This window comes from Aplidium turbinatum, chromosome 5 (assembly GCF_918807975.1).
Source record: "Aplidium turbinatum chromosome 5, kaAplTurb1.1, whole genome shotgun sequence".
Taxonomy (NCBI): domain Eukaryota; kingdom Metazoa; phylum Chordata; class Ascidiacea; order Aplousobranchia; family Polyclinidae; genus Aplidium; species Aplidium turbinatum.
In genome coordinates, this window is record NC_137476.1 from 12144282 (window position 1) to 12170568 (window position 26287).

A 26287-nucleotide genomic window follows, 5' to 3' on the forward strand; every position below is an offset into this window, starting at 1 on the left:
TTTAAACACAAAAGGAGTAGGCTACTTGGTAAAAGCATAGTAGGTGTAGAATTATGGAATCCAAATTGTTTAACAGGTGAGTTGCATTATTATTTTTTTTTGTATTTGAATTCAGTATGTTTTTTAAAATTCCTTTCGTTAGATTTTTAGATGATTTCTCGAGAAATTTTGAATGTGGAAGTGTTATAAAACATTTAAAGAAGAGTGATCTCTCCAGTCGCATGTGGAGTTATCGTATCTTTTCTGTCGTGTATGTGGGGTAATGTTTGGAAGGTATTTATTTTTCTTGTTTTGATGTGTGTTGTGACTAGGAGTGTGAATTAATATTTTTTTTATTTCTTCCAAATTTCCCTCAATTTCAATCTTTTTTCATGAAAAATGAAATTGTGGGTAGTTGATAATAATTTTTTTCCTTGATAGTGTGAAAAGCAAAGAGCCGCACGACCACTCGCGTTTCAAGTGTCAGTTCTGTTCTAAAAACCATGCTTCAAATTGGAGAGCGAAACGGCACGAAAAAGCATGCGGGGTGTGTCGCAAATGTGATATTTCTTTCCAGAGGTTGGTTGTGTGTTTACATAGAGGATGGTTTATCATTAAACACATTGATCGCGTTTGTTTTGTTGTTTCAGTCGAGAGGAGAAAATTTTGCATAAGCACAGATCAGCTAACCACCCATGTCCGACTTGTGGGTGTTCATTTAAAACTAAATGGGGAGTGACCCGCCACATAAAAAACAAACACCGCCCTCCTGAACCTGAGATGAGAGAAGCTGTGCAAACAGCACGCGGATCGGAGATTTGGTAGATATGTTGTTTGTTATCTTTTTATCGTAGAGGTTATCTCATGTGTTCTGTGTTATTCTAAATACGGAATATTTGAACAAAAAAATTTACAGTTGAAATAAATGTTAAAATAAATCTTAAAGTAAATGTTTAAAATTTGAAGTTGAAATAAATGTTAGAATTTTAAAGTTAAAATAAATGTTAAATGTTTTTTGGTTTAAGACTACACAATTCATATATTGATTTCCATTAAGGTTCTGTTTGAATAAGGCACTAATGATGCTCTACACTCTACAGTTAGAGTGAAATGCATATGCCAATAGGGCTCCGCTGATTTTCCATGTATTTTTGTAATAAAGAATGACTACACAATTTGTTTATTTATTTCTATTTTCTCATTTTAGGGGGAGTCTACCTGATGAGGTTCTTTTGGAAGTGGAAGAAGATAGAACCTGCCCTCTTGAATGGTAAGTTTCTGTGCTATTCTAAATACGGAATATTTGACCAAAAAAACTTATAGTTGAAATAAATGTTAAAATAAATCTTAAAGTAAATGTTTAAAATTTGAAGTTGAAATAAATGTTAAATGTTTTTTGTTTTGAGACTATACAATTTGTTTATTTATTTTTATTTTCTCATTTTAGGGGGAGTCTACCTGATGAGGTTCTTTTGGAAGTGGAAGGGGATGGAACCTCCCCTCTCGAATGGTAAGTTTCTGTGTTATTCTAAATACGGAATATTTGAACAAAAAAATTTACAGTTGAAATAAATGTTAAAATAAATCTTAAAGTAAATGTTTAAAATTTGAAGTTGAAATAAATGTTAAATGTTTTTTGTTTTGAGACTATACAATTTGTTTATTTATTTTTATTTTCTCATTTTAGGGGGAGTCTACCTGATGAGGTTCTTTTGGAAGTGGAAGAGGATAGAACCTCCCCTCTCGAATGGTAAGTTTCTGTGTTATTCTAAATACGGAATATTTGAACAAAAAAATTTACAGTTGAAATAAATGTTAAAATAAATCTTAAAGTAAATGTTTAAAATTTGAAGTTGAAATAGATGCTAAATGTTTTTTGTTTTGAGACTATACAATTTGTTTATTTATTTTTATTTTCTCATTTTAGGGGGAGTCTACCTGATGAGGTTCTTTTGGAAGTGGAAGAGGATAGAACCTCCCCTCTCGGATGGTGAGTTTCTGTGTTATTCGTGTGAACTCTCTCCAATCGTTTCATAATCTATTATTTGCCTTGCTGAGTTGTAGCATCCATTTCTGGAGGTATACTGATACTGATAGTGTTTGCATGTCTTGGCTGAGGTTCCTCTCCCCTAACTGCCAGTTTCCCGCTGAGTGCAGGAGTGCCAGGTTGTCTGGGGGGCAGGTGCCTGGTCGGAGTGCCGGGTCGTGGGGAGCAGGTCGTAGGTATATATGTTGAACAAGAGAGGAGCCAAAACTGAGCCCTGTGGGCCGACGTTTTTAAGTCGGCGTAGTCTGCTTCGACGACCGCTACCGGTTGTTACTGCGGTTTTGTGCAAGCTCTACTATCATAATGAACCATGTGTCTGTCAGGGAGCAGGCGGAGTAACTTGCAGGTATGGACGCTATGCCATACGGTATCATAGGCAGCCGTGAGATCAACAAACACGGCTCCAGCTTTCTTCTTAGCCGAAAAGTTGTCCTCAATGTTTTGGGTCATAAGTGTGACCTTATCTACGGTTGATCGTCCGTGTCGGAAGCCAACTTGCTCACGGGGGTGCAAATCAATCAATCGTAGCGTAAGGAAAAGAAATTGATGGTATGATCATGTTGTGACGTATCTGGAGCTTTTCAAAACATTTAGATCAACTGTGAACAACCCGTGAACAGAGTATCAAAACTTAAGACTCAAATATTGCCAGATACTTTCATTTGTAGTCATGTTGAAAGGTTACTTTTTTGTAAATATCAAAACCTAATGCTTAATTTTAGTGGAAGTAAATTAGCAACCATGCTGTAGTCGCAAAAGGTATTTTTGACGTTATACGAGTTTAGAACATACAGACTTACAGTATAAAAGGCCTGCGACTACGTGTTAGAACCAGTAAAAGTGTCGTGTAGCCTGAGTCTGAGTGTAAAGCTGCAAAGAACACCTAGCGTGTCGTGCGATAATCACTGAAATTTGAGCACAATTGCAGCATTGCGCATGTCCAAAGCCTACAAGCAGATGCTTGCGTCGACTGAGTCACATGGGTCTAGTGAAAGATTTTGGTTTTTAGTAGGTACTCTCATGAGGAATGCAATGGATAAATTTTTTTCTGTGTAGAAAGTACTGCTTTTTTGGGCTTGGCCTATATCAGATCAAAGGGTATTTCAAAACTTTTTCAAAAAAAAAAAAACTGTTTCGTTGTTTCAGGTAAAATTCTATGATGGTTGATTTTTCCTTTTTTTTCAAACAGAGTTTCTTAAAAAAGTTTTCATTTCCTTTCATAACCAAAGCAATTATGTGGTTTTGTGAACTTGAAACAACATTGAGACAAATCATACAAAACTCTGTAGCCTACGCATAAAGCGTCATAAAATCCAAAAGAAAAAAACACAGAACAAGTAGTTTTTGCGAACAATTCATTTTTTTTTGAAATATTTAGGCTAGGCCATTAAAAGACTAAGTCTGTTGTTCCATTCTACAAGACTTGTGTTAATATCAACAATAGATATTTTTTATTATTATATTAATACATTTTGTTGTTATATTTTCTATAACAGTCACTTGTGTTTCCCTTTGAAGTTCGGGACTAGTGACGTGTGAACAACACATCGTGCCGAGTTGCACTTGGTCACAAAGCCTTGACTTACCAATCTATTCATAATTATCATTGGTTGAATATAATCGAATCGTCCACAGTCTGAAATGTCTTATTGACCTTCGATGGAGTTTTGAATAAACTCTTAGGGGTAGACTACATGTTCCTTTTTTGACTTTGTTTACAAACATATATTCATCACCAATGTTATCTGATAGGTTTTCAGGTGAGCAAAGTTAATGAACTATACAGTACACAGTATTTAGAACAAAACAGTGAAACCAGTTCAGGTCCAGACAACCATTCACAGGTAATTTAGTAGCACAAGAGAAGCTGTCTTCATAACATGCTTGATTACTCAAGTTTAGTTCCTGATTTTTTGTACTAGGCCTACATCGTTTTGGCAAGGTACCGAGTTACTATTGCACCAGTAATAAAACATGACAAGCTTGCGTAGGCACTCCTAATCTTACTTAATGTCAAGATCTAATGGTTTTTCTCTTGCCTGACACGCGTGCGATCATAGATGAGCCCTACACACCGACTATCTTGCAGCCTTCAACAACACGATGAAGCATAGAAGTATGAAACTTCATTGTAACAAACAAAACCTGCAACTGGATACGACTGGAAATATTGTGGGAATAATTATCCTCGGAGTGAGAAAGCTTAATCCTGGCAGTTTCGCATACTGGTAGAGGTTTTGAACAACTAACGTAAGGCGGCATAGGACCGCTCATCCAGATTGACAGAGTGTAGTTTCCGATTGTGAAAGTGTTGCTGATTATGAATTATTTCATCCACCAGTTGCCGCTGAATAGATAAGTAGTCGCTTGATTTTGCAGTTTCGTCGTCCACGAGATAAGCAATTGAGCTATCGTGGCGGGCATGTCATGCTATGCAATATTTTTCATTTGTTATTTTCTGTCTTTTTGAAACAACCAAACTTTACTACTTTTGCAAAAATACCGAAAATCGATATTAGAAGTGGACGTTTTTAACATTACACCAATAAGAATCCTTAATTTCAAGCCTTATCTGGATCGTGACTTGCGTGATCTTCAAGTTGTGTTATTATGTTTGCCAAACGTAGCTTTCAATCAGATACGTTTCAACTTTTGATCAACTTTTAAAATGCTTTGTTTCAAACAACAAGCATATTGATGACAGGGCTGAATAAAAATACAAAACGATTTCTCATTTTATTGCGGACAAGAAAAAAATGGCTTTTAATACATTACATTTTTTGTAAAGTAGCAATCGCCTGCTCAAGTTCGAATTTTCTCCAAGCTTTATGCTTATTTTCCCCCCAACGAAACCACAATTGAATCAAACCGCAGTGGCAAAAGCTTGTCCCATCAAGTAATCAGTATAAGCATCTTATAAAAATCTGATGCAAAAGAACCAAAAATTTGTAAAAAAGCAATGACCAACTTTTGATTGAATTCAAGTTAACTGATTAGTATAATTTGTAAGGCACAGGTAAGCTACAGCTGTTTCAGTTTAGCACGTAATCACGCTGTTGAATTCTCTACATTGTTCACATGACTACCAACGTTTAAAATGCGTATGCAAAACAATTTGAAGGTTGATGCTGACAGTGACAATATAAAGACAAGACTAAACACTTAATTTTACATTGTTTAATGTCTTTTGACGTCGTTTTCGCATTACCTTGCAACTTTCCTGAGCGAACACATCTTGGAGAAAAACGGCTTTTAATTGTGACTTGCAACATGTGATCAGAGAAAATTGCGAGAAGTGAGAAAGTAGCCCTGCGTTTTCCTCACAGCTTTGAAGCAAGGCAGCCTTTGCTTAATAGTTTGTTTTGTCTGATTAGTTTTCCTGGTTGTTACCATTAGATGACTTTACAACAAGACATGCGTCTTCAAATCTAGTTTAGACATTTGTGGGATTTTTGCATGCTTATTGAAGGAAGCTGGTTAAACTACTGTTAACATTTTCGGAAACTGTTTTGTGAGAAATAGAGATTCCCAGATAGAGCATTCAGAAAATAGGAAACAAAATGGTACTGCTGGCTATTGTAAAAAGGCAAATAAATTAGGAAATTGAAGGGTTGAAAAAATTAATTGCAACAAAGAATACTTTTCTTAAGTTTCTCTGCAATAGTTAAACACACAACTGAACAAACTTTAATTCTAAAGCGTTCCATTCTCTTGGTGCAGACCAGGGGATTCATTCCCAACTGAACAGGTCCCTGAAATGTTTTAGGGTCCATGATTGCATTACACTTAAAAAAAACAACTAAATTTAAGCACTAAAGCTTACTTTTATAAATGTTGAAGGCTACAGGTGTGATCCTTTAAAAGGGTCCTTGCATATTTAATTCTAAGCAATCTTTATCACTGCACATTTTCTTAAAAAACAGTTACATAATGCTATATGGTATGAAAACTATGACATTGCAAACTTAAGAAAAAATGACTTTTCCGGTTACCTCGCTCTTAGTTTTGCTTGCCATGGATAACAGTTTCATTTAGGCTAGCCTACTATGCAAAATCAAATTTTTCTTTGTAAAATTGAGGAGAGGCGATAACCAATCAAATTGCATTTTGATAAGTAAAACAGATAAGTAATATTAAAAAACATTTATAAAATTTTTTTGAAGCCAGTCAAAGTGCTTTAACTAAAACCGCGTTTAATATGATGTCTCATAGGCTTATTCAAATCAATTTATTCTGGTGTAGACCTTCGCTGTTTTTGTTTAAAACTTTCATTTCAGGGCTTTAGACCATGTTATGTGAAGAGGAAGATAGTAAGTCAGAAACAATTCCATATTTAATATAAAAAAAAAACTTGTACCACACGTTTGTATGAGGCCATAGATATGAGGTTGAGGCATGCCAGGCAAGTGAAGAAGAATGCAATATACCTTCATTAACTTTAAGGTTTAGACGTTGGTTGTATTCTGCTTCAGTAGGCTACTGTAAAACAATGGCCTAAAAGTAATAAGTGGACAGCAAGTTAGATGTTAATTGTTTTATGACCGGATTGTTGAAATGGACAATAGCTAATGAGGCACTTACTCAATCTTTTGTGTAGGCCTACAAACAATGTTTTCCGATGTTGATTAATTGTCATAAACTATTATACGAAATGGTCGTGTACAGCTGGCAGATGAGATGCCCTCCGTCTCAACTTAAATTAGTTCCTTACCAATCAAGTCGTGATAGCGCTAACATTTGTTTGTCATTCATACGATTATGTTTGTTGCTGTTCTTTGACACCTAAGGCAGGCCAGTTTTCTTGGAGTTTCGTGTCGATTCAGAGTAATGAAAACAGTAACAATTCAAAGGGTTCTACGGAATGACACTGTAAAGGTCTTGTTGACCCCGTTAGGTCAAATTTTAAACATTTTGTGAACACTTTGTGTAGCCTACTGCTTTTCGAAAGGTTCTCGATACCAACAAAAGGTTTTCGAGACTAATGCTACGATTTATTCCTTTTTCTCTATAGCAAGCATCGTTTTTTCGAAACGGAGCGCTTTTATTTGTGATGTATATTCTGCATTCTGTAGTCATGTTTACCAGGTGATATTTTCTGCTTTTGCTTCTTAAACTATTAATACTACTTAAAACTGAACGCAATCAGCAAAGTTCCAAGTCTTCGTTATCGCTTGACTTGGACTCAAAACCAGGTTTAAAAAGGTGAAAAGTACAAATTTGGCTGCTCAGGTTAGTAAACCTAACACGGTTTTAATTGATAGCTAATCTATGATTTTTACAAAGCCACAAAGTTTTGAAACTTATTCTTTCAAATTTTGGGCTCATTATCATAATACTGTAGTAATTTTGTCTTCCGTACATGATAATTTTACATACGACCGTAAACGTAACAATTAAGTATTGAAATCAAGTAGTGAAAGTTATTGATTGATTGAATCTTTATCCTCGTACTGGGAAAGCTTCTTCCAGAGCTTAATCCTGGCAGTTTCGCATACTTGTAGAGGCTTTGAACCACTGACGCAGGCCCGTTCATCGAGATTGACAGAGCGAAGTTTCCGATTGTTGAAGTCTTGTTGCTAGGAACTATTCCAACCATTAGATGCCAGAGCTGTCCTTAACACGTGCATTGCTCAAACGCACACCCCGAGAGTCGAACCAGCACCGCTTGATCTTGAAGCTTCTTCGTTCCAGAAATCAAGCGCTAACCAACTGAGCTATCGGGTCGGATCTATCGGATAATTAAGTTAGTTTTTCCATGCTGAGTAGCATACAGAGGAATATGAAATACATTTTGATGGGAGTCCATACATCTTTAAAAACGTTTGTGCTTCTAAGCTGCAAGAAAGTTTTTTGTTTTTTTATATTTAAATGCGTTTTTGGTCTATTTCACTAGAATTTTATAGACAACAGATGATTATAGAGAGAAAAATGTTTTTTATTTGCCCTTCCAGCACGAGAAAAAAATCGAATTATTTTACACAAAGGAACACGTATGTAGCCTAATGCAGAAAGGACTGGCAGCACCGAATAACCTTGCTGACCATTTTTGTTACGAACAACTCTGATAAATTTAGTCAATTTTTAAAAATGTTATGTTTGAAAATAATTTAGTTTAAACTTTATAAAAAAATTATATTTTGGAAAAACACCAAAGTAAGCATAAATAAAAAGCCACTTTCAAACAGAGAGGGAAAGTTCTGCTTAACCTTTCTGCTTCTGCGTACTGGTAGCCTTTAAAATGTACAATTGTCAACTACAGGAACATTGACAGTGGATGGTTTCTTCTTTTTTGAAGCGTTGTATTTATCACAGTTATGCGTCAATTCAAAGCCGATAATTCAAAGCGGTCAATTCAAAGCCGGTAAATTATTTACGATAAAGACAATAACCCTAACCATAACCTCGGGATCTCTGAAGAACAGAGATCTTTCATTCAGAGATCCCTGCCTTAAAATTTCGTCTTTGAATTATCGGCTTTGAATCATCTGCTTTGAATTGTCGTGATACCGTTTATCGCATGCAATCAGTCAGTTTTGTGTACTGCGTAAACAAGTTTCAAGTCAGTCGAACCCGCTGTTACAAGTTCTCTCAATCTTACGTTACAAGACCTGTGTATGTCATTACTACAGAACTACGCTTTCAATTTGCCCGCCGCAATACCTCAGTTAGTTAAGCATCGGGTTTGTGGAAATATGAACTTGCAAGATTAAGCAGCGCTGATTCGACTCTCGAGATGAGCGCTTGAGCAACGCATTTTAGGACTGCTCTCCATTCAGTGGCACCTAGTGGATGGAACAATTCTACTGCAACAACATTTCAACTGGTGGAATTTTTACTTTGTCAATCTCAGTGACCAGGCCTGCGTCAGTAGTCCAAGCCCTCTACAATCTACATGTACGCAAAATAGCTAGGATTAAGCTCTCAAAGAAACTTTAGAGGATAAAGAGTGCTAGATTATTCCAGTTGCATATAAACCAGTCATTGGGTTGTTATTTCCACCCCAGCGCAGTAAACTGATAATAATTCTGACTTTCTGGTAGTCGAGTTTGTCCTTAACATGTCTGAATCGAACATTTTTTGTCAAACTTTATTGCGGTGTTTTGATGCAAAAGATGCACAACTGGGCTCGAGACGCAATAAAGTAAAAACTACAATAGTTGAGCATTCAGCGTAAAGTATTTTTGAGTTAGCTTATTTGTGTGAAGTGAACGTTGTGTCCGACTTATAACGCTAGAAAATGTGATTTCTCTGCTGTTCCATCCAAGTATTTTAAGTTTGTACGTGGATGTTTGTGACTGCTAATCTTGCGGAAGATGCCAAAAACTAAAATCTTATATTGTAGCCTATAGATCGATGCAGCTTGCAGTAATCATCATCATCATCATTAAGATCCTTCCTCTCGTCGAGAGTTGGAGGCAATGAAGTGCCAAGTTTCTCTGTTGTGAAATCTTTGTTTTGCAGTTTTGTAATCAAGTCCTGACCAGTCTTTAATATCATTAGTCTAAATTCTTGGTGGTATGCCCCCAGTTCGTTTTCTATTCGTTTTCCCTTCGAGTAGTTGTCTTTGAATAGAACTTTTGCGAACCATATGACCATAATTTTCTTATTTTAATTGTTTCTAAAACCTCCATGTTGGTTTGCATTTAAAATAGTACATTTTCGTTTGTGCTTTTATCCTTCCATGAAATTTTAAGCATTTTTCTATAAACCCACATTTCAAATGAGTCTATAGTCATTTTACCATTTGTGATGGCAGTGTCCATGTTTCTGCATTGTAAAGTAACGCAGTCCAGATATAGCATTTCATAATTCTATATCTGGACTAGTGGACGCACATTAATATCAAGTGCTGATGTTAATTTTACTTGTTCTTAATGTCCTTTTCATTTTCACAAAGTTGTTTTTTCGTCTTTTTTGTGTTAATTTTCATGTTCATTCCTTTCCAATATTGTTTACTTTTTCTAAAATTTTTTTGGAGAACTTCGGTTAATCCAGCCAACAAGACAGTGTCATCTGCATACCGCAGGTTGGATACGTTCTTACCTCCTATAGATCGATGCAGCCTGCAGTAATATGGAGCATCAATGCAAAACCATGACATTTATCAAGCACAATGCATTTCAATTTCAAAGTTATTGGAGCTTGTAGGCAATGTTATTTGATTTGCTCAAAGGAGGAAGTGGAAGCATGAAGGTTGCGTCAAAGCTGGCACAGCTCGTAAAAATGCATCGGAATCTTGACACAAACGACTTGACAGTTACATCAGATCAATCCATAATAACGTTAAATTCATGCAGCGTTAAGTGATTTGTTTGTGGTGGCACTTGCAGACCAAATTTTGCTTTTCAAACAACCGGTCAATGCGGTGTCAAGAACCACTCATTCTTCGAATGAAGTAAAAGTAATAGACTTGTGTTTGAAAGCTTGGGCTCGTACTTCGTGGCATGCACACATGAGTTATTGTCTCTTGTCTGATTAGTTACTGTATATAAAGTTATCATTCCTTTCAGCGAGCTGCTTTCCTGTATTCCAAAAGTGTTTGATACGACTTTGATTAAATTAAAACATTTTTCTTCAAAAATCTTCGGTAGAACGAACACTTACAAAATATATGCGCGTTTTAAAGTCATACACTTGAACAATTTTGGTTACGAGTATTTTGTTTTTTTTATAAAACACTTTCAAAACGTGTGTTGATCCCAATGACCTTTAAGTGAACTTTGCACTTTTTCATGTGCTTTTTTGATATGAAGGCAATTGAAGTGACGTAACCCATCGCTATTGCAGGTAGCTATGTTAGCGCGGAACAAAAGCTTGCGTCAGTCAAAGTAGGCTAACGACAAACCTTTTTAACATAAGCAAACAAACAGGTCAAAAAATGTAGCTCATTCCATAAAGCAGCCGAAACTGATTTGAAGTGAACCGTATTTGTTCGCTAAAAGTGAAGTCATGTCTTTAAAAAGCTGAAAAAAACTATAGATTGGTGTTTTATTTCTTAAAAGAAGGTTCGTATTTTTGCTTGAGGTAAATGACAAGTTGACATGAACTAACGACATGTATATATGCTGTAGCTGAACAATATTGTGCTGCACCAGTTTATTGCTTTTCAGGAATGTCTAAAAACAGCCTGATGAAGTGTTGGGTTCAAGATGTAGCTTTACAGTGTATTAGTGGAAAGTAAATCGGTAAATTAGTTGTGAAATAGAGTATTTATTGCAACATACATGACGCACCTAATGTTGAGTTGGTACATGTAAACTGTTCTTTGCTTGCTGACAGTGTCATGTAATTGTTTTTTACCAAACAAGAATACTTGAGCAGCCTAACTGTTTCACTATGTTGGCTGACAACACTGGTGAATTTACCGCTGTGTTCCTCGAACCAATTGTATGTTTTGCATAATTATCAGTTTCTTAAAAAATATTTCCGAAACAAGCGGCACTTTTTGCTAAAAAGAAAATATTTGTTGCTAACGTCATTCGGCAAGTATGCGAGATTGTGTGAATACAGTTCCAATTGAGACTTTCTCAATCCAACCGCTTAAAGACCGGGTTGTTTTGTTCTTTTTGTGTTCAATGTACGTAAAGTAGGTATTGATCAGTGCTTATGATTAAACAAAACAGTAGATAAACTACAACACCATGGACTTGCCAGCTACAGAGAATGGCACGACTCACGAGTAAAGGACTACGGAATAGAAGTGATGGATATTTCATGTTTGTTTCCTTGATAGTGCTCTTTTTTCTCTATTTTGCCAGACATTAGTATTCTTTGCTTGTTTTGAAAAGTTATTTTTTCTGCCCGTGTAGAGCATAGACTGCAACCATGTACCTAGTATGCGAGATTTAGCCTACACTATATTACAGTATTTACGTACCACTTTGCCAGTAGCTTACTTAACAATAATCACAAGAGATTTGTCAGCTGAAAGGGGGAATATCTTCTCCCTTCCCCGTGAATATAAGCGCCAAACTGTATATGCACTTCAAAAGACCAAAATGCAAACATCCATTGTTATCAACAGGTTTTGTTGCAGTGTTGTTGGGGTTTTGATAAAAATAGCTTATTACTAGGGCAACCAAAAGTCAATAAAGTCAAAATTTTTCTGCCTTGTTCAAAGTTTATAAAACGTCCAGAAACTAAATTTCAGGCTGACATGAAGAGAGGTTTCAAAGTTATTAAGTCAAAAAAAAGTCAAATTTTTTGGTTAGGTCAAAATTTTCTTTTAACGTAGTTTTTCTTCTCTCTATTGATATTTTATTAAAGCTACACAGATACTGATTTTTTGTTGCAATTTATGTTGCTATTCTGACGTAATAATCCATTTGTTGCAATTTCTGTGGTAAAAGTCTTGTTTCGCCTTGCCAAATTGGAAAATGGGACGAGATGATATTTCACCACATTTATATAGCCTGCTGAGGAACTCCCAAGCAACTTCTGTATCAGTAGTGAGAAGTTTGTCCATTTTAGAAAAAAATTTGACGAGAGACAGGAATTTCAAAGGCGATAATGTGAAACATTACTTGATGTTGAAGTATAATACTGCAGAAACCCCTCAGTAATTTCGGGATATTTAAAGACACTCCATATTTATCTTTTGCAGTTTTTCGAGTGATTTTCGTTAGGCCTACATGTTCGTTAGCTGTGGTGTCATTGAGTCTTCCACATTTTTCTTTTATTTTATTAGAAAAAGAAGATATTCTTACCTTACGGTTTGATTTCTAACATGCTTTGTATTTCGCATTTGGGTTGCAAACGCAGAAAGTTATTGGTCAAAATTAGGTCAAAATTTGTAAATTATAAAGTCAAAATTTTAAGTTTTTAGGTCAAAAATTTGGTTGCCCTACTTATTACTAAACTTCAAGGTTATCTCTCTACGAGATGCAAGGCTCAACAAAGAAGAAGGATTTGATGCGATTTGTCCGCCAACACAATGTGGAAAAGATAAATATCCTCATTAGGAAAGGAGTGGAACTTAATTTTTGCGAATCTTCATCAGGAGGTGTTTGTGTATTTTTTTATTATATACATGTTTTTACCTTGCAGTTATTTTAACTTATATTTTGAAGAACGTAATTGAGCATTATATTAATGTATAAAACTATTTAATTATGATCAAAACATTTTTTGTTGTCGCAGTTGTCGCGCTGAATTAATTTCACCAACATAAGCGAGCTTCGTGACAATGTTGAAAAAATGTATTTCTTGCAAAATGCATGATGTGATTCAACATTGTTGCACATTCACTCACGTTGGTATGACCGCTTGACCAGTGCCAACACATAGGTATCAACACACACCGTGTAATTTCTACACGGAACGGTAAGTTCCAGATACCACAAATGAATTTTCTAACTGGAAACTAAAAAAGATCCTGATGAAGATCCAACCTGCTTTGGCATGCTCGGTTCAGTTTAAATTCATTGCTATTTCTGAATTTTATAAGCAAACAGTTGCAATAAATACAAAACAGCAAGTGTCAGGAAAAAGATGGAAGCGGCAATAGGCAAGCGTTATGAGGGCTTTGCTTTTACGAGAGTACACAACATACACTTTGTCAGGGACAGGACTTTGTATATTGTGTGTTGATAACCTGTTTGCCTTTGATTTTGAACAAAGTCACATGCTTTTCAGAAACCCCGTTGACCCTAGCTGTGGAAAATGACAATACAGAGCAGATGGGGGTGTGTTCCTCGTCACCCATCATAACTGCATTGGTAGCAGGTGGTGCACACATGGACTTCCGCAACCAGCAGGGTATTACTCCTTTGCACGTCGCAGTGAAGACACACAACGTCTGCGCTTTGAAGGTAATTTGCCAATAGTTTAAAGCTGTAGGTATTTGGCTACGTTATCTTATGTTATGCTTGCATCGAGTTTCAGTTTGTCTATTGACGAATAATTTTTTGTTTCGTTTAAACCTATAAAACAAAAAATAACACCTTGTACAAACTGTGATCATTAAGGCAAGTAAAGTCAAGTTCTTTTTAGTAACTTATTGCAGTATGGTTTTAAATAAGAGTTCTGGACACAAGGAGTAGGTTTCAAAATCTTAATGCGGTAAGTCAATAAAGAATCAATCTCTTATTGTTTGGTCAATTTTTTAATTTTAGGTCAGTACAGTCAATTTTATGTAATTGACACGTCCAGTCCGAATGCTTGAGATAAAAACGAGAACAACTTATACTCAAATTCTTGTTCATTAATCTAAATTTTTGCTTCGTTTAGCATCTTTACGTTAAAAACACGGCAAAGCAATGACATTTCTAAAATAATGATCATTGAAAAACCAGAAAGTTAATCAAGCGCAGGTTCGACACCGCTCAAGAGCATGTGGCTGTGTCTATGGCAAGACACTGAAAGGTGCGCCGTGGATTGCACAGTGGCACCCCTTCGACAATAGCTCTTGATTTATTTCGTGATTATGAAATATATATAGCGAAAAGCTGCTCTAGGGAGAAATTCCTACGGCCCTTTCTAGGGCTATAGCCTGTTGAACTTAACAAGATGTCACATTTCAACTCTTGTCTTGGTGGACGTGATGTTCGTTGTAGATTTAGTTGCCTGCTTATAGGCTACAGATGGGTCTAATATATTTTGCTGCAGATTTTAATGTTTTTTGTTGGTTTAAATTTCTTTTTGTATTGATAAAGCCTTATTTTAAATGTAAAATGGAGAAACAATGATTCATTCAGCCAAATTTTCGTTAGGTCAATAAGGTCCATTTTTGTGAATTTTAAAGTCGATTTCTTTGAATTATTAGGTCGATAAAAACTTGCCCTAGTCATCATACAGCTATGTGGCTTGCGGTAACTTAACATCTGAATTTCTATGTTCTCATGTTGCCTTGTTTCGTTATTGCTATAAGATTAAAAGTTTATTTTTCCAGACACTGCTTGACCTTGGAGCACTGGCAGATGTTTTTGACAGCAGCGGTTTGACACCTTTGTATCATTGTTGTCTATCGGACGAAGGGCTTGGTTGCATTAACCCTTTGATTCAAGCAGGCGCTAGGTTAGATTGTACCAACTCCCAAAACTGGACAATGTTGCATCAGGTAACCTAGCTATCACTATCAACTCTCTGGAAGCTAAATAACTGCATTATTATAAAAATCTAATACAAAAGGCTTGAAGTTGCCAGACTGTTGACAGTTAGGAGCATACGTTTTCAACACTTGCAAAAAAAAGTTTTGACTTCTAGTATATCCAGTGGTGCTAAGCTGTAAATAAGTGTTTGGGGTAGTTGTTATTACTTTGTTATAACAATCTAGTTTTAACTCACAGTTTATTAAACTTTTAGGTATGTCGTTATGGTCGCTTATCCCACCTCAAAGTCATATTGGAGCTTTTGGTGTCAACGAACATCGACAAAATGGTTATGAATTCTCAAAACGAGAGTGGCAACACTGCTTTGCATGTGTGTGCGATATACAATCAGGAAAGATGCTTGGTGACTTTACTAAAGCATGGAATTGAAACAGAAACGAAAAACTATTCTCATCAAGATGCTTTTCAGGTTGAAATACTTAATGCTTAGTTTTATATTAGTATTTACAATGTTCAATGAAATTACTGAAATCATGCAACAATTAAATTGTCTGTGATTGCTTTACAGTTTTACATCTTGTAAACTTGCTAAATTCGGGCGTTATTTATTGTAAAAATATAACTTTTGTAAGACGACGTTTTCCCAGCTTTGTGAGGTGAAAGTGCGGAGAAACTGTTTCTCAGGTAACCACCTTAAAAAAGCTGTAGCCTAAAGTTTTCCTTAACAACACTTTTCATCCGTCGGCTAGTGAGATGACTATTAGATCTACCATGCTTAGATTTGCTGCGATGTATTTTTTTGCAATGAGTGATAAACATAACTCCATGAATATTGGCAGTTGACTATGAAAGAAAAGTGGGTCGAAACACTTGTTTCGGCAAGTTGGACCCATGATCATGTTGGACCCAGGCCCGGATTTAGAGGGGGCAGGTGCCCCGGGCCCCCCGACTTTTGAAGGGCCCCCTACGTGGAAAACATGTGATTTTGTGTTATTTTTTTCCTTTTAGTCTTTAAAGTTTCTGCAATTTGCTGTGCAGTGCTGAATTAATGCTATTGTAGACGTAGAGGTGGATTTTCGCGCCGTGGGCGCGAAAAATTTTTTTGCAGGGGGGCCCCCAGATCTAAAAGTGCCCCGGGCCCCCCATCAGCTAAATCCGGCCCTGGTTGGACCTCATCTGCCTCACTGATTCTTACCACCTCGTGACCACCATCACTTACTGTAATGTGTTGTTTTGTCCTTAACCTTCTTTCAAAAGGAAATGAAAGCTAAATAAACAAACAGCTAATTTCATTCACCGAGACTTTTCTAATCGCAGGTAGCTATTCTGGCAAGAAACGTCAGACTGGCGACTGTCATCAAAGATTATCCCAATCTAAACGAACAGGGTTAGTAACACATTCAGTGATAACTTTTTCCTTTTCAGATAATTTTAGATTGCGTGACACGTGTCCGATCTGTAAAGAGGCACTTAGTAACGTGCCCCAATTGAAAAAATACTCTTTTACAACAAAACCATCCTGGGAGCACCGGTTCCACACACTCTCCAACCTAAACCGTGCCCACTTTGAGACGGTCTATTCGTCTTTTTTATTCCTTTTTTCTTGATTCTTTAGAAAATACTGAATCCCTTACACCAGTGGTTCCCAACACATGGGTCGCTTGGTTATTTTTTTGGGTCGCTTGTTTTTCAGGCATATTGTATCTTGGCGAAAAAATAACAATAAAAAAATTTTAAAACGTGAAGAGATCGATCACAAAACTGGAAAATATAAACACAAGTCATGAAGCGTTTCATGTCGAGACATCGGAAAGCTTTGTAGCATGATCGTAGTGTAAGAAGTTTTAACAGTTTTCGTTTTTATTATTGTTAATATTATTATTAAATGTAAACCCAACAAAATTTCAGTCTCAAACATAAATTAACTTGCCAAAATTACGGGATATACATTGTAACGTGCACTATGTCACAAACACCATGTAGGACAAACCATGACAAATTTTTCCGCACGTTGGGCCACACATAGTCTGATGTGGTAAAACATGGTAAAACGCATCAAAGACAAAGCCCCAAGTGCTGTATGGACTCATTGCTTTCTCCACAGAGAGGCCTTTGCTGCAAAATAGCTGTCTCAAGAGCGGCACGAAGTGTTGAATGATGTTGTGAAGTGTGTAAACTTCATCAAAGCAACGCCACTAAATCGGCGTTTGTTTTCGTCTTCGTGCTCTGACATGGATTCTGATTATTATCAAGCATTCCTGCTGCACATAGAAGTGCGATGGTTGTCACGAGATCGTATCCTGAAGCGAGTTTGTAATTTGCGGGAAGAGATTGCCATCTTCCTGAGGCAACAGAACTTGTGAGATTAGTCGAGAAGTTTTTGCAAGAAGATTTCAACGTAAAAGTTGCTTACCTTGCCGATATATTTGACTCTTTGAATTCTCTAAATTTATATATGCAAGACAACAATTTTACGGTGATTGATCGCGCCGCAAAAGTTTCTGCTTACTACAAAAAACTCATATTCTAGAAAAGTTATGTCACCAGAGATGAGTACGATATATTTCCTCAGCTAACGCAATATAGGCCTATTTGTGGCAAGGAAGTTGATATTAAGCAAACCATAATTGGACATCTGGAACAGTTTGCCAAAAAGTTGGTGCACTACTATGGAGAATCTCTAACACTTAATAGCCAAAATGATTAGATAATTGTTTCATTTGTTGGAAAAAATCTGCCTCATCTTCCCATCTATGTTGCAGAACAGTTTATGGACATAACGACAGAAGCAGCAAATCGTATTTCTTTTGCGTCCTTCAAAGACAAATACCCCAAAGATTCTGCAAACATCCACTTTTGGGCTTCCATGTACAAAGTGTATCCCACAGTTTCAAATTTAGTTAGTGATTCTAAAACAGATTCCATTTGTAACAACTTGGTTTTGTGAGACTGGATTTAGCTCCAAGTGTGTATTGAAAACTAAAGAGCGAAACCGGCTGGAAGTTAAAACCGATATGCAGCTATGCCTAAGCAAAATAACGCCTCGATTTCAAAAACTCACTGACAGCAAGCCAGTACAGCTATCTCATTAGTGATTTGATAAACATATTATTTTTGAAAAAAGTTACTGCTTTTGTAGTGCTGTTTGTTTGCAACACAGTCTTCTATGACTTTTAAAATATTACGACAATTTGCTTGGGTCGCAAGATTTTACCAAACTGAATTTTTTTTAAAAATGGGTCGCCTTAAAAACGAGTTGGGAACCACTGCCTTACACTATACTGCGAACTCGTTTGCTTTGATTCTGAATGGTCCAAGCAGCGGAGACCGCATCAGTCCTTCAGCTCAAACTCTACGGCAGCTAATACGTCATCTGGGGTTGAGACTGTTCGAAATAAGTTTTTGTCGAAGGAAAGATTTAGATTCTATCTAGAATAGAATTAAGTAATCAGCATGTGCTATATATAATCTAAGACACTCAAGTCGCAGGCGTGGTTTAGATCTTTTTCAACATAGTTTGTGTTGATATGTTGTTAACTTGTTATTAGCCTACTGCTACTGTAAATATTTAAGCGTTCTCGATCGCATTTTGATATCTGAGTTTCTAAAGTGAAACCAAATCAAGTAATTTTAAGTAGGCTAATTATTAGAGGTTTGCCTGCATTCAGCAAATAAAGTTGCTGCTTTCACATCATTTCAACCTCAACGTAATTACATCGGACGCTGAAATGAAGAGAACATCGTCATTTGTTGCCCGGTTGCCTTAATGTTTTAATGTGTTGCTATTTGTTAACGTTATTAAAGATTCTGGATTGCCTTTTTCAAGTGTTTTTTGTTTGTTTTGCTGTTCGTTTTTTTGTGACGAATAAGTGCCTGACGCCATCTGGCAGCAACACTTAAACCAATGAACAAACGTTTGTTTGTTATAAAACAAAACCACAAAATGAAGCATCATGAAAAATATTTGCGCAATCCCACTACGTCACTAATACGTTGTGGTACATAATCTATTTCTAGTTTATTTGTTGTTAAAACTTGAGACATAATAAACGACCTAAAATTACATTCAAAAATTGTTTAAATATGATTATTAAAAAATTTGAATTTATTAAACTTTCACTGCGGCAATATAGTTTTTGTGCAGAGAATTCGCTGTTTTATTTCTTTGTCTCACCAAATTGGAATCTGCTAAGTGGCGCAACATAGGCTAAATTCACCACAAATCATGGAAACACAATTTTGATCAACTTGAATATCAGAGAGTGAAGCGAGCTTGCTATGTTTGTCTCTCAACACGCCATTGGTTCAAATACCAACCGAGTCACTTTTTTATATGTGATAAAACAGTATTTTAAATTTGCTACAACTTTAAAAGATGAAAATAAAAATTAACAGGACTAAAAATTAACTCACTATGACTCACTTAAATGGTAGTTTGATTTTCTGATTTCCTATTTAGACTATTTCCTGCAAAAAAGTCATTGTAAAAACACTTAAATGACAAAAGATGATTTAAAACTGGTTTTAAGAATATATTTCCTCGGACTAGGAAAGCTTTTCACAGCACTGCCAATCAGGGCCGTTGAGAGGTTATTTTGTGTCCGATGCCAATGAGATCCTTTGGCAGCAAATCAAGACATTCATAGGAAAAAAACTGCATCCAAAGAATACGTTGTAGTTTCATCATGTCTCTAGACCACATGAAAAGGTTCCGGGGCCTTAAAATTATCCCTGCCCGGGTCTAAAAGCACTCCCTGGACCCCTCTGTCAATCCTACTGCTGCCAATAAACACTGATTTATACTTTCAGCTTTTACAAGCAAATCACTGAAAGAAGATGTAGATACGAAATATTGCAAATATATAGTACCCATGTGTATGTTACACAAGTGAATGAAAATATATACAGTGCATATCAATGTTAGCTAGAAGAATAGGGAAGGCCACACAAAAGTGGAAAAGGTCTCGGTCCACAAATTGCCCATCACCATCCCACAGTATCCTTTGTTGTTTTTTCTCCGTTCTTGTAATGAAGTTGTGTTATTGTCAGCTATGTAGCCGAGTGGTAAAAGCCCTAGTTCGGTATCTGAAAGTGCGCGGTTCGATACGGTTCAAGAGCATGTGACTGTGTTTATAGAAATTAGAAAGTCACATAATGGCATGCGTGAAGGCAGACACCGGCTTCCTTGCTTTCCCTTCCACGTAATCTCAATCTTCAACTGCTAGGCGTAAGCCCTGGATACGACAAAAAAAGGAAAAGAAGCAACGACTGTTTATTGTTTTTAAATCCACTAGCAATTTCCTTCATAATTCAAGTTTATGTGTTTATGGTGTAATAAAGCAAAAATATCATTTTCACTTCACGTCGTTTTGATGTAGAAATGGTGTCATGGATCCATCGATTGGACTCAGATCCGTTGAATGCAGTCTCAACCAATGATAACTGTCCACGTCATTCAGCAAAACCGTCAACAGTCAATAAGGTAACAAAGCCATAGGATGCAGTTGTTCTTTATTATCATTAACATAAAGTTTTATCAAAATTATTCTTGTTATAATCTTCTTTTTGAGATTTTACTTTTTGTTGTTTCAGATACATCGCGCTTTTTCGTTGAGAAGAAACCCTTTTTCAAAAGACAAGCAACTTTCTTTGAAGTAAATTTACTTTTTTATGACATCAGTATTTTTTCATGTTTGCTTGTGGATCTCCTGCAAGCCAATTTTATGTGTAGATTTTTTCCACTGTATGTAACTAATGCGCAAAGTTATTACTGCGAAAAGCTTTCAGTCAAACGCCCGTGTTTTAAATTCAAGAAAAAATATATAACAATTCTGCTCATGCTTTACGTGTAAAAATCTTGCATAGTAAACTTCCCATTGTGCTTCCTCAAGGAGGTTGAACACTTTCTTATTACATGCTTAAAAAAAAGCTTTGCCACGACTCTTTACGCCTTATGCAAGTTTGTGCTTGTGTCGGTTGATGGTTTTTATACAAAGTGGATAAGAATTAAGCAATCAAATATTTCTATCTCCCTTCAAGCGTTATGCCACAACTACATGCTCTCGGTGGGCGTCGAACCGACGTCCCATTGATCCTCACTGCTTATCCACGTAGCTACTACCTGCTTTTCATACCATGTATTATTTCATGAGCATTATTTTTTGTGTTACAAAGAAGCATTGAGTAGACGTAGCCAAGAAATCGATTAAATTATGATCGTTCTCACAAAATAAGATTTATTACCTATAGACAAAGTAAAAACTTAACCACGACATCCAGACTCCGCCGGTCGAAGTCAATACATTCAAAATATCAAGATATTTACGAGCCTCCTGATCCGGAACAAACAGGTGAGTTGTCACCTGCCTTGGATCTTCACTTGTTGTTTTCATTATGGCAGAAAAAAAATATCTTGAAAGATCTTCCGTCGTTCTTATCATTTGCAACGGAAAAATTAAGCAGAAATTTTAATAAAAGTTCTATATCATTTCTCAACGACAACCCCTGATGGAAAACGGAGAGTATAACTGTTGCAATTTCGCGTGCAATCTACATTATAAGTGTTCTTTGTATTCTGGGGGGCAAACTCTTCATCATCTGAGCGTATACAGTAAGACAGAGATTTATTTATTTCCACAATCTCAACAACTGTTTCCACTAACTGACAACTGAGATTTTGATTCAACATCTGGATGTGTTAGACCTCTCTTAAATAAATTTTCATTGCAGAAACGTCTGTTGTCAGAAACAAGCTTTCCACCTCTAGCAGCGACGGTGGACTGTTGTATGTGATAGGCCGCGACTACAAAGCTACCACCTCAGATCACCTCTCTGTGAAAGCTGGGGATGCTGTTGCAGGTTTGACACCGCCTTGCGCATAACTTAAAAGTTAAAACCACCAACCTAATGATGTAATATTATCTCTGTAACTGTAACTCGTCTGCTAAATAGACGAGCGGTGAGAGCCCTAGCTGGACAGCGGAGAAGACGTCGTTTCGAAAGCGTTCAGGAGCATGCGGCTGTGGCGTTGGCGGGACGCTTAACGATATATCTAAAAGTGGCTGGCTGTATTCTCGCACACTTAATCATAAATCTTTCTCCAACGGGCTTAAGCCAAAATACGACATTCGTCATATCTAGGGCAACCAAAAGTCAATAAAGTCAAAATTTTTCTGCCTTGTTCAATGTTTATAAAACGTCCATAAACTAAATTTCAGGCTGACACGATGAGAGGTTTCAAAGTTATTAAGTAAAAAAAAAGTCAAATTTCATGGTTAGGTCAAAATTTTCTTTCAACGTAGTTTTTCTTCTATCTATTGATATTTTATTAAACCTACACAGATACTGATTTCTTGTTGCTATTCTGCCGTAATAATCCATTTGTTACAATTTCTGAGGTAATAATCTTGTTTCGCCCACTACTGACAATAGGCGTGGAAGGCAGGTAACGTGGTCTTTGCTCTTGACTAGGTGAATGCTCAAACCACTGGCGCCGACTTACGGGGTTACGGGGTGGCCACGCCACCCCGTAACCACTGTGGCGGGGTGGCAGCCACCCGTTTAGGTTACATTACTTACGGTACTGCAAATAAATGTAATTTGAACGGACATTTAAATCTTTTTTGATCATTGGTTTTCGCTTTAAGTCAACGTAAAGCAAGAGGTGAACCAATACAGTATTGCAAAGAAAATGATTGTTTTTGTCACAAGCATGATACTCGCGTAACAAGCAAGCTACGTGAAGATTACGCAACACGTGGCTACGAGTTTTTTCCTTGTTGTTGTTGCGATCGTTTTATTTGTTACTTGGCATAAGTCATTGTTACATTTGTTAGGTTTACAATGGGATTTATTAATCAATAAAATACGATCTTTCCATTGTCTCCCTCAAAAATCTTTTTTTTAAATTTTTAACCTACTTGCGATCTACCATGACGCAACAGCGATTGAACCACGTCCTAATTTTAAATGTTTATCTAGCTGAAGCTTCACGGTTACAACTTGACCAGTTGATTAACAGTTGGATTGACAGAGCTGCTGTTCGCAAAAATACTTTGCCAAATGTTAAGTGTCAGAGCAGCAACGTAACAATAAAATTCACAACATACCTCCTGTGCTTTGTTTTAAAGTTGCTTTGTAAATTATCGAGCTACAAATCAGGTGTGAAAAGACAATTGCATCTACGAAACACGCTTAGTAAAAATCAAACAAAAACATGCAGTTTGAATGTGTTTAGGTTGCCATATTGTGCTATTCGCCACCCCGTGCAAAAATAAAAGTCGGCGCCTATGGCTCAAACCATTATACACATAGTAGGCTATTGAGTTTTAGCTTCCTGATGTTCTCAAATTTGTCTTTAGCTAGCCAATAAATATGCCTAAGGTTACACAACCAAATTCTTCTAAAGTTTGCAATACACTGCTTAATCAGATAATTACACTTCTGAGTTGACCTCAACACCTAAAGGGGAATGACAGAAGAAGACAGGAACTTCAAAGGCGATAATGCGAAACATTACTTGGTGTTGAAGTATAATACTGCAGAACCTTCTCAGTAATTTCGGGATATTTAAAGACACTCCATATTTATCTTTTGCAGTTTTTCGAGTTACTTTCATTACCTGTTCGTTAGCTGTAGTGTTGAGTCTTCCACATTTTTTTTTATATTTCATTAGAAAAAGAAGATATCCTTACCTAACGGTTTGATTTCTAATATGCTTTGTATTTCGCATCTGGGTTACAAACGCAGAAAGTTATTGGTCAAAATTAGGTCAAAATTTGTAAATTATAAAGTCAAAATTTCAAGTTTTAAGGTCAAAAAATTGGTTGCCCTAGTCATATCCTATTTGGCAACATTTTTTTTATAATTTTACTTGTTTATTTTTGATATAAAAGCTTGTCACAAACTTTCATCATTGAAATTACATTGTACGTCTAATAGTACAATATGTTTCAACTTGCCTGTTCGGCAAAATGCGTTGCGCCTTGTGCTATGCAATCACCTTTTCTTGTTACATAATAAATAACCAGTGACAGTATAGCAACCGTTTCTTGACGCTAAATGATCGAAATTCAACGTTCCTAGCGAAGTATAAAAACTAAGTGTTTAATTTTTTTAGAAATTTTTCTTTACTGTGTGTTTTACTTTGGTGCATTTCTATCTGGAAAAATAGAGGAACAAACTATGATTGTCCAGGCCTGCAACATTTTGTCACTACTTTAGTCTACTGCAACACCGGTAGTTGCTCACAACGCACACAAGCTCATCAATGCAACTGTAGTTTTGACTTAAAAGTTAGAATAGTTTGAAGTTAGTTCTTAAATCAGTCCTTGCAGTGAAAGGCACCTTTGTTAAAGAAGCTTTTGTGGCTTAGTCTACACTACAGTAAGTCGATTTTAACACTGATAGTCTAATTACCTCTTCCTGAGTTACTTAGTTTTCAAACAAAATTGATATAGCCTGCTCTCATAGACCTGGTCGGCTAGTAAATGTTGCAGGAGACATCTTTTGTGTGATATGCACTTTACAGTTGCATCAAAGTTTCATCCTAGAAGCTATTTGACAATAATTCGGCTGCATAGCCGAGTGGTGAGAGCACTGGCACGATGCTCGACAGAGCGCCGCTTCGACATCGCTCAAGAGCATGCGGCTGTGTGTTTGGCAGGACGCTAAAAGGCATGCCTGAAGGTGGACACGAAGATTGGCTTTCTTGCCTTCCCGTCCACTTAATCTAAATCTTCAACCACCGGGCGAAAGCCTAGATACGACGACATTTGACAATGATTGCCAGGTTTTTCTTCAAACCTAAGAGTGGACATGTTTGAGCGTACACCTTCCTTCACTTTGCTGATTATAGGTGGTACCGTGGTATGTTCCGTGGTAAGCCTACACGGTTTTGGTTGAAATAAAATGTTTGGCATTTTCGTTGAGGTGTCATATTCCACGCAAGCATATGGTGATTTGTTTCTCACAAAAGTTAAAGTAATACAACGTCAATCACTTCAAAAGTGCGAGTTGTGTTGATTTCCAGCTGATGATTATAACATTATATAACAATGTTCATTTACTTTTTGTCCAACATATTATGAAATAATTTATAACGGCAGCCATAGCCTATCGTTTATTTGACGGTGACGAAAAATAATCATGAATGAGATACTACGATAAAAGTACACAATAGGGTGGCTCATTTTCCTTGATGTTCTTCAAAAATTTTGTCAGTTTGGAATAACGTTCCATTTTGCTCACTGATATTTGTAAACCAAAAATTTTTGTTGGGTTTTGACCTTTGACCCTGGTTCACCCAAGGAGAAATTCTGAATTTTTCTGAAAAATTAGTAAATTTCGAAGTGGTTTAGCAGTATATGAAAAGGGGATTTCTCAAAATTTGGCCACGTGATTTTGACGTCACTTCCTCTGTTAACTTCCACGTGGAACATCTTCACCCTACTCCAAGTCTGAGAGTCACTAATAGTGCATGCTTTTAGTGTCATTTCAATTGATTTTACAGCCTTTTAGCAGTCAGTGAATTTATAACATAGACCAACAAAACAAATTTGGCACAGAAGATGAGAGTCATTATAGAGTATTTCAGGGCCCCTGATTCCGAAAATGCACTTAGTTTTTTCGAATTGGCTCTAGTTTTCGAGATATTCGACAATAAAAATATTTTTGAAATCGTTACTCAAAAGCTTTCAATTAGCAACTCACTTATTTTCAGCCCTGTTTACCATTATGATGTCATAATTGCACTTGTCTAGTTCAATTGGTTCATATTGCACGAAAGTTCAAAACGCAAGCAAAGGTTGAAATGAACTGTGTTTAACGTAAAGGAGACATAAATATTCAATGAAAACAGTTGTGAATCAGTAGGCCTACCTCACAAGAAAAATATCCCGAAAGTCATGTGTTTATGAATGCAGCTTCATATTGAAAAGGTAGGCCTACTGAAATGGATACTGTACAAATGAAATTTTATTCTAAGCCTTTGCTAAGGCCAAGTCTTTGCTGCAAGAAATTTTTTTCTGGTCAATAGGCTAAATAAATGGCATGTAGGCCAATAAAATATGCCTTTGACAAGTAGGATGCTGTACAAACACCCCAGATATATTTTGCTGCATGAGGCAACGCAGAGGACCAACGCATTCTGCGATAGATAGGCTACAGCGCTATATAAAAACAAGCATTATTATTATTATTACTTTGACATGAA

At 36.5% G+C, this 26287-nt stretch overlaps 1 protein-coding gene across 1 annotated transcript in view; it reads left to right on the top strand.

Annotated features, from left to right (window-relative positions):
- Positions 1 to 53: 53 nt before the first annotated feature.
- Positions 54 to 26287, top strand: part of LOC145770943 (SH3 and multiple ankyrin repeat domains protein 2-like) — a 40679-nt gene continuing 14445 nt past the window's right edge. Inside the window, exons 1-15 of the mRNA XM_082582684.1 lie at positions 54 to 76; positions 630 to 800; positions 1187 to 1249; positions 1427 to 1489; positions 1667 to 1729; positions 1907 to 1969; positions 12892 to 13028; positions 13661 to 13836; positions 14916 to 15083; positions 15329 to 15478; positions 16393 to 16462; positions 20454 to 20557; positions 20668 to 20729; positions 21325 to 21425; positions 21805 to 21933. Of these exons, the coding sequence (XP_082438810.1) occupies positions 54 to 76; positions 630 to 800; positions 1187 to 1249; positions 1427 to 1489; positions 1667 to 1729; positions 1907 to 1969; positions 12892 to 13028; positions 13661 to 13836; positions 14916 to 15083; positions 15329 to 15478; positions 16393 to 16462; positions 20454 to 20557; positions 20668 to 20729; positions 21325 to 21425; positions 21805 to 21933 (1543 nt within the window). The remainder of the gene's footprint in view (positions 77 to 629; positions 801 to 1186; positions 1250 to 1426; positions 1490 to 1666; positions 1730 to 1906; positions 1970 to 12891; positions 13029 to 13660; positions 13837 to 14915; positions 15084 to 15328; positions 15479 to 16392; positions 16463 to 20453; positions 20558 to 20667; positions 20730 to 21324; positions 21426 to 21804; positions 21934 to 26287) is intronic.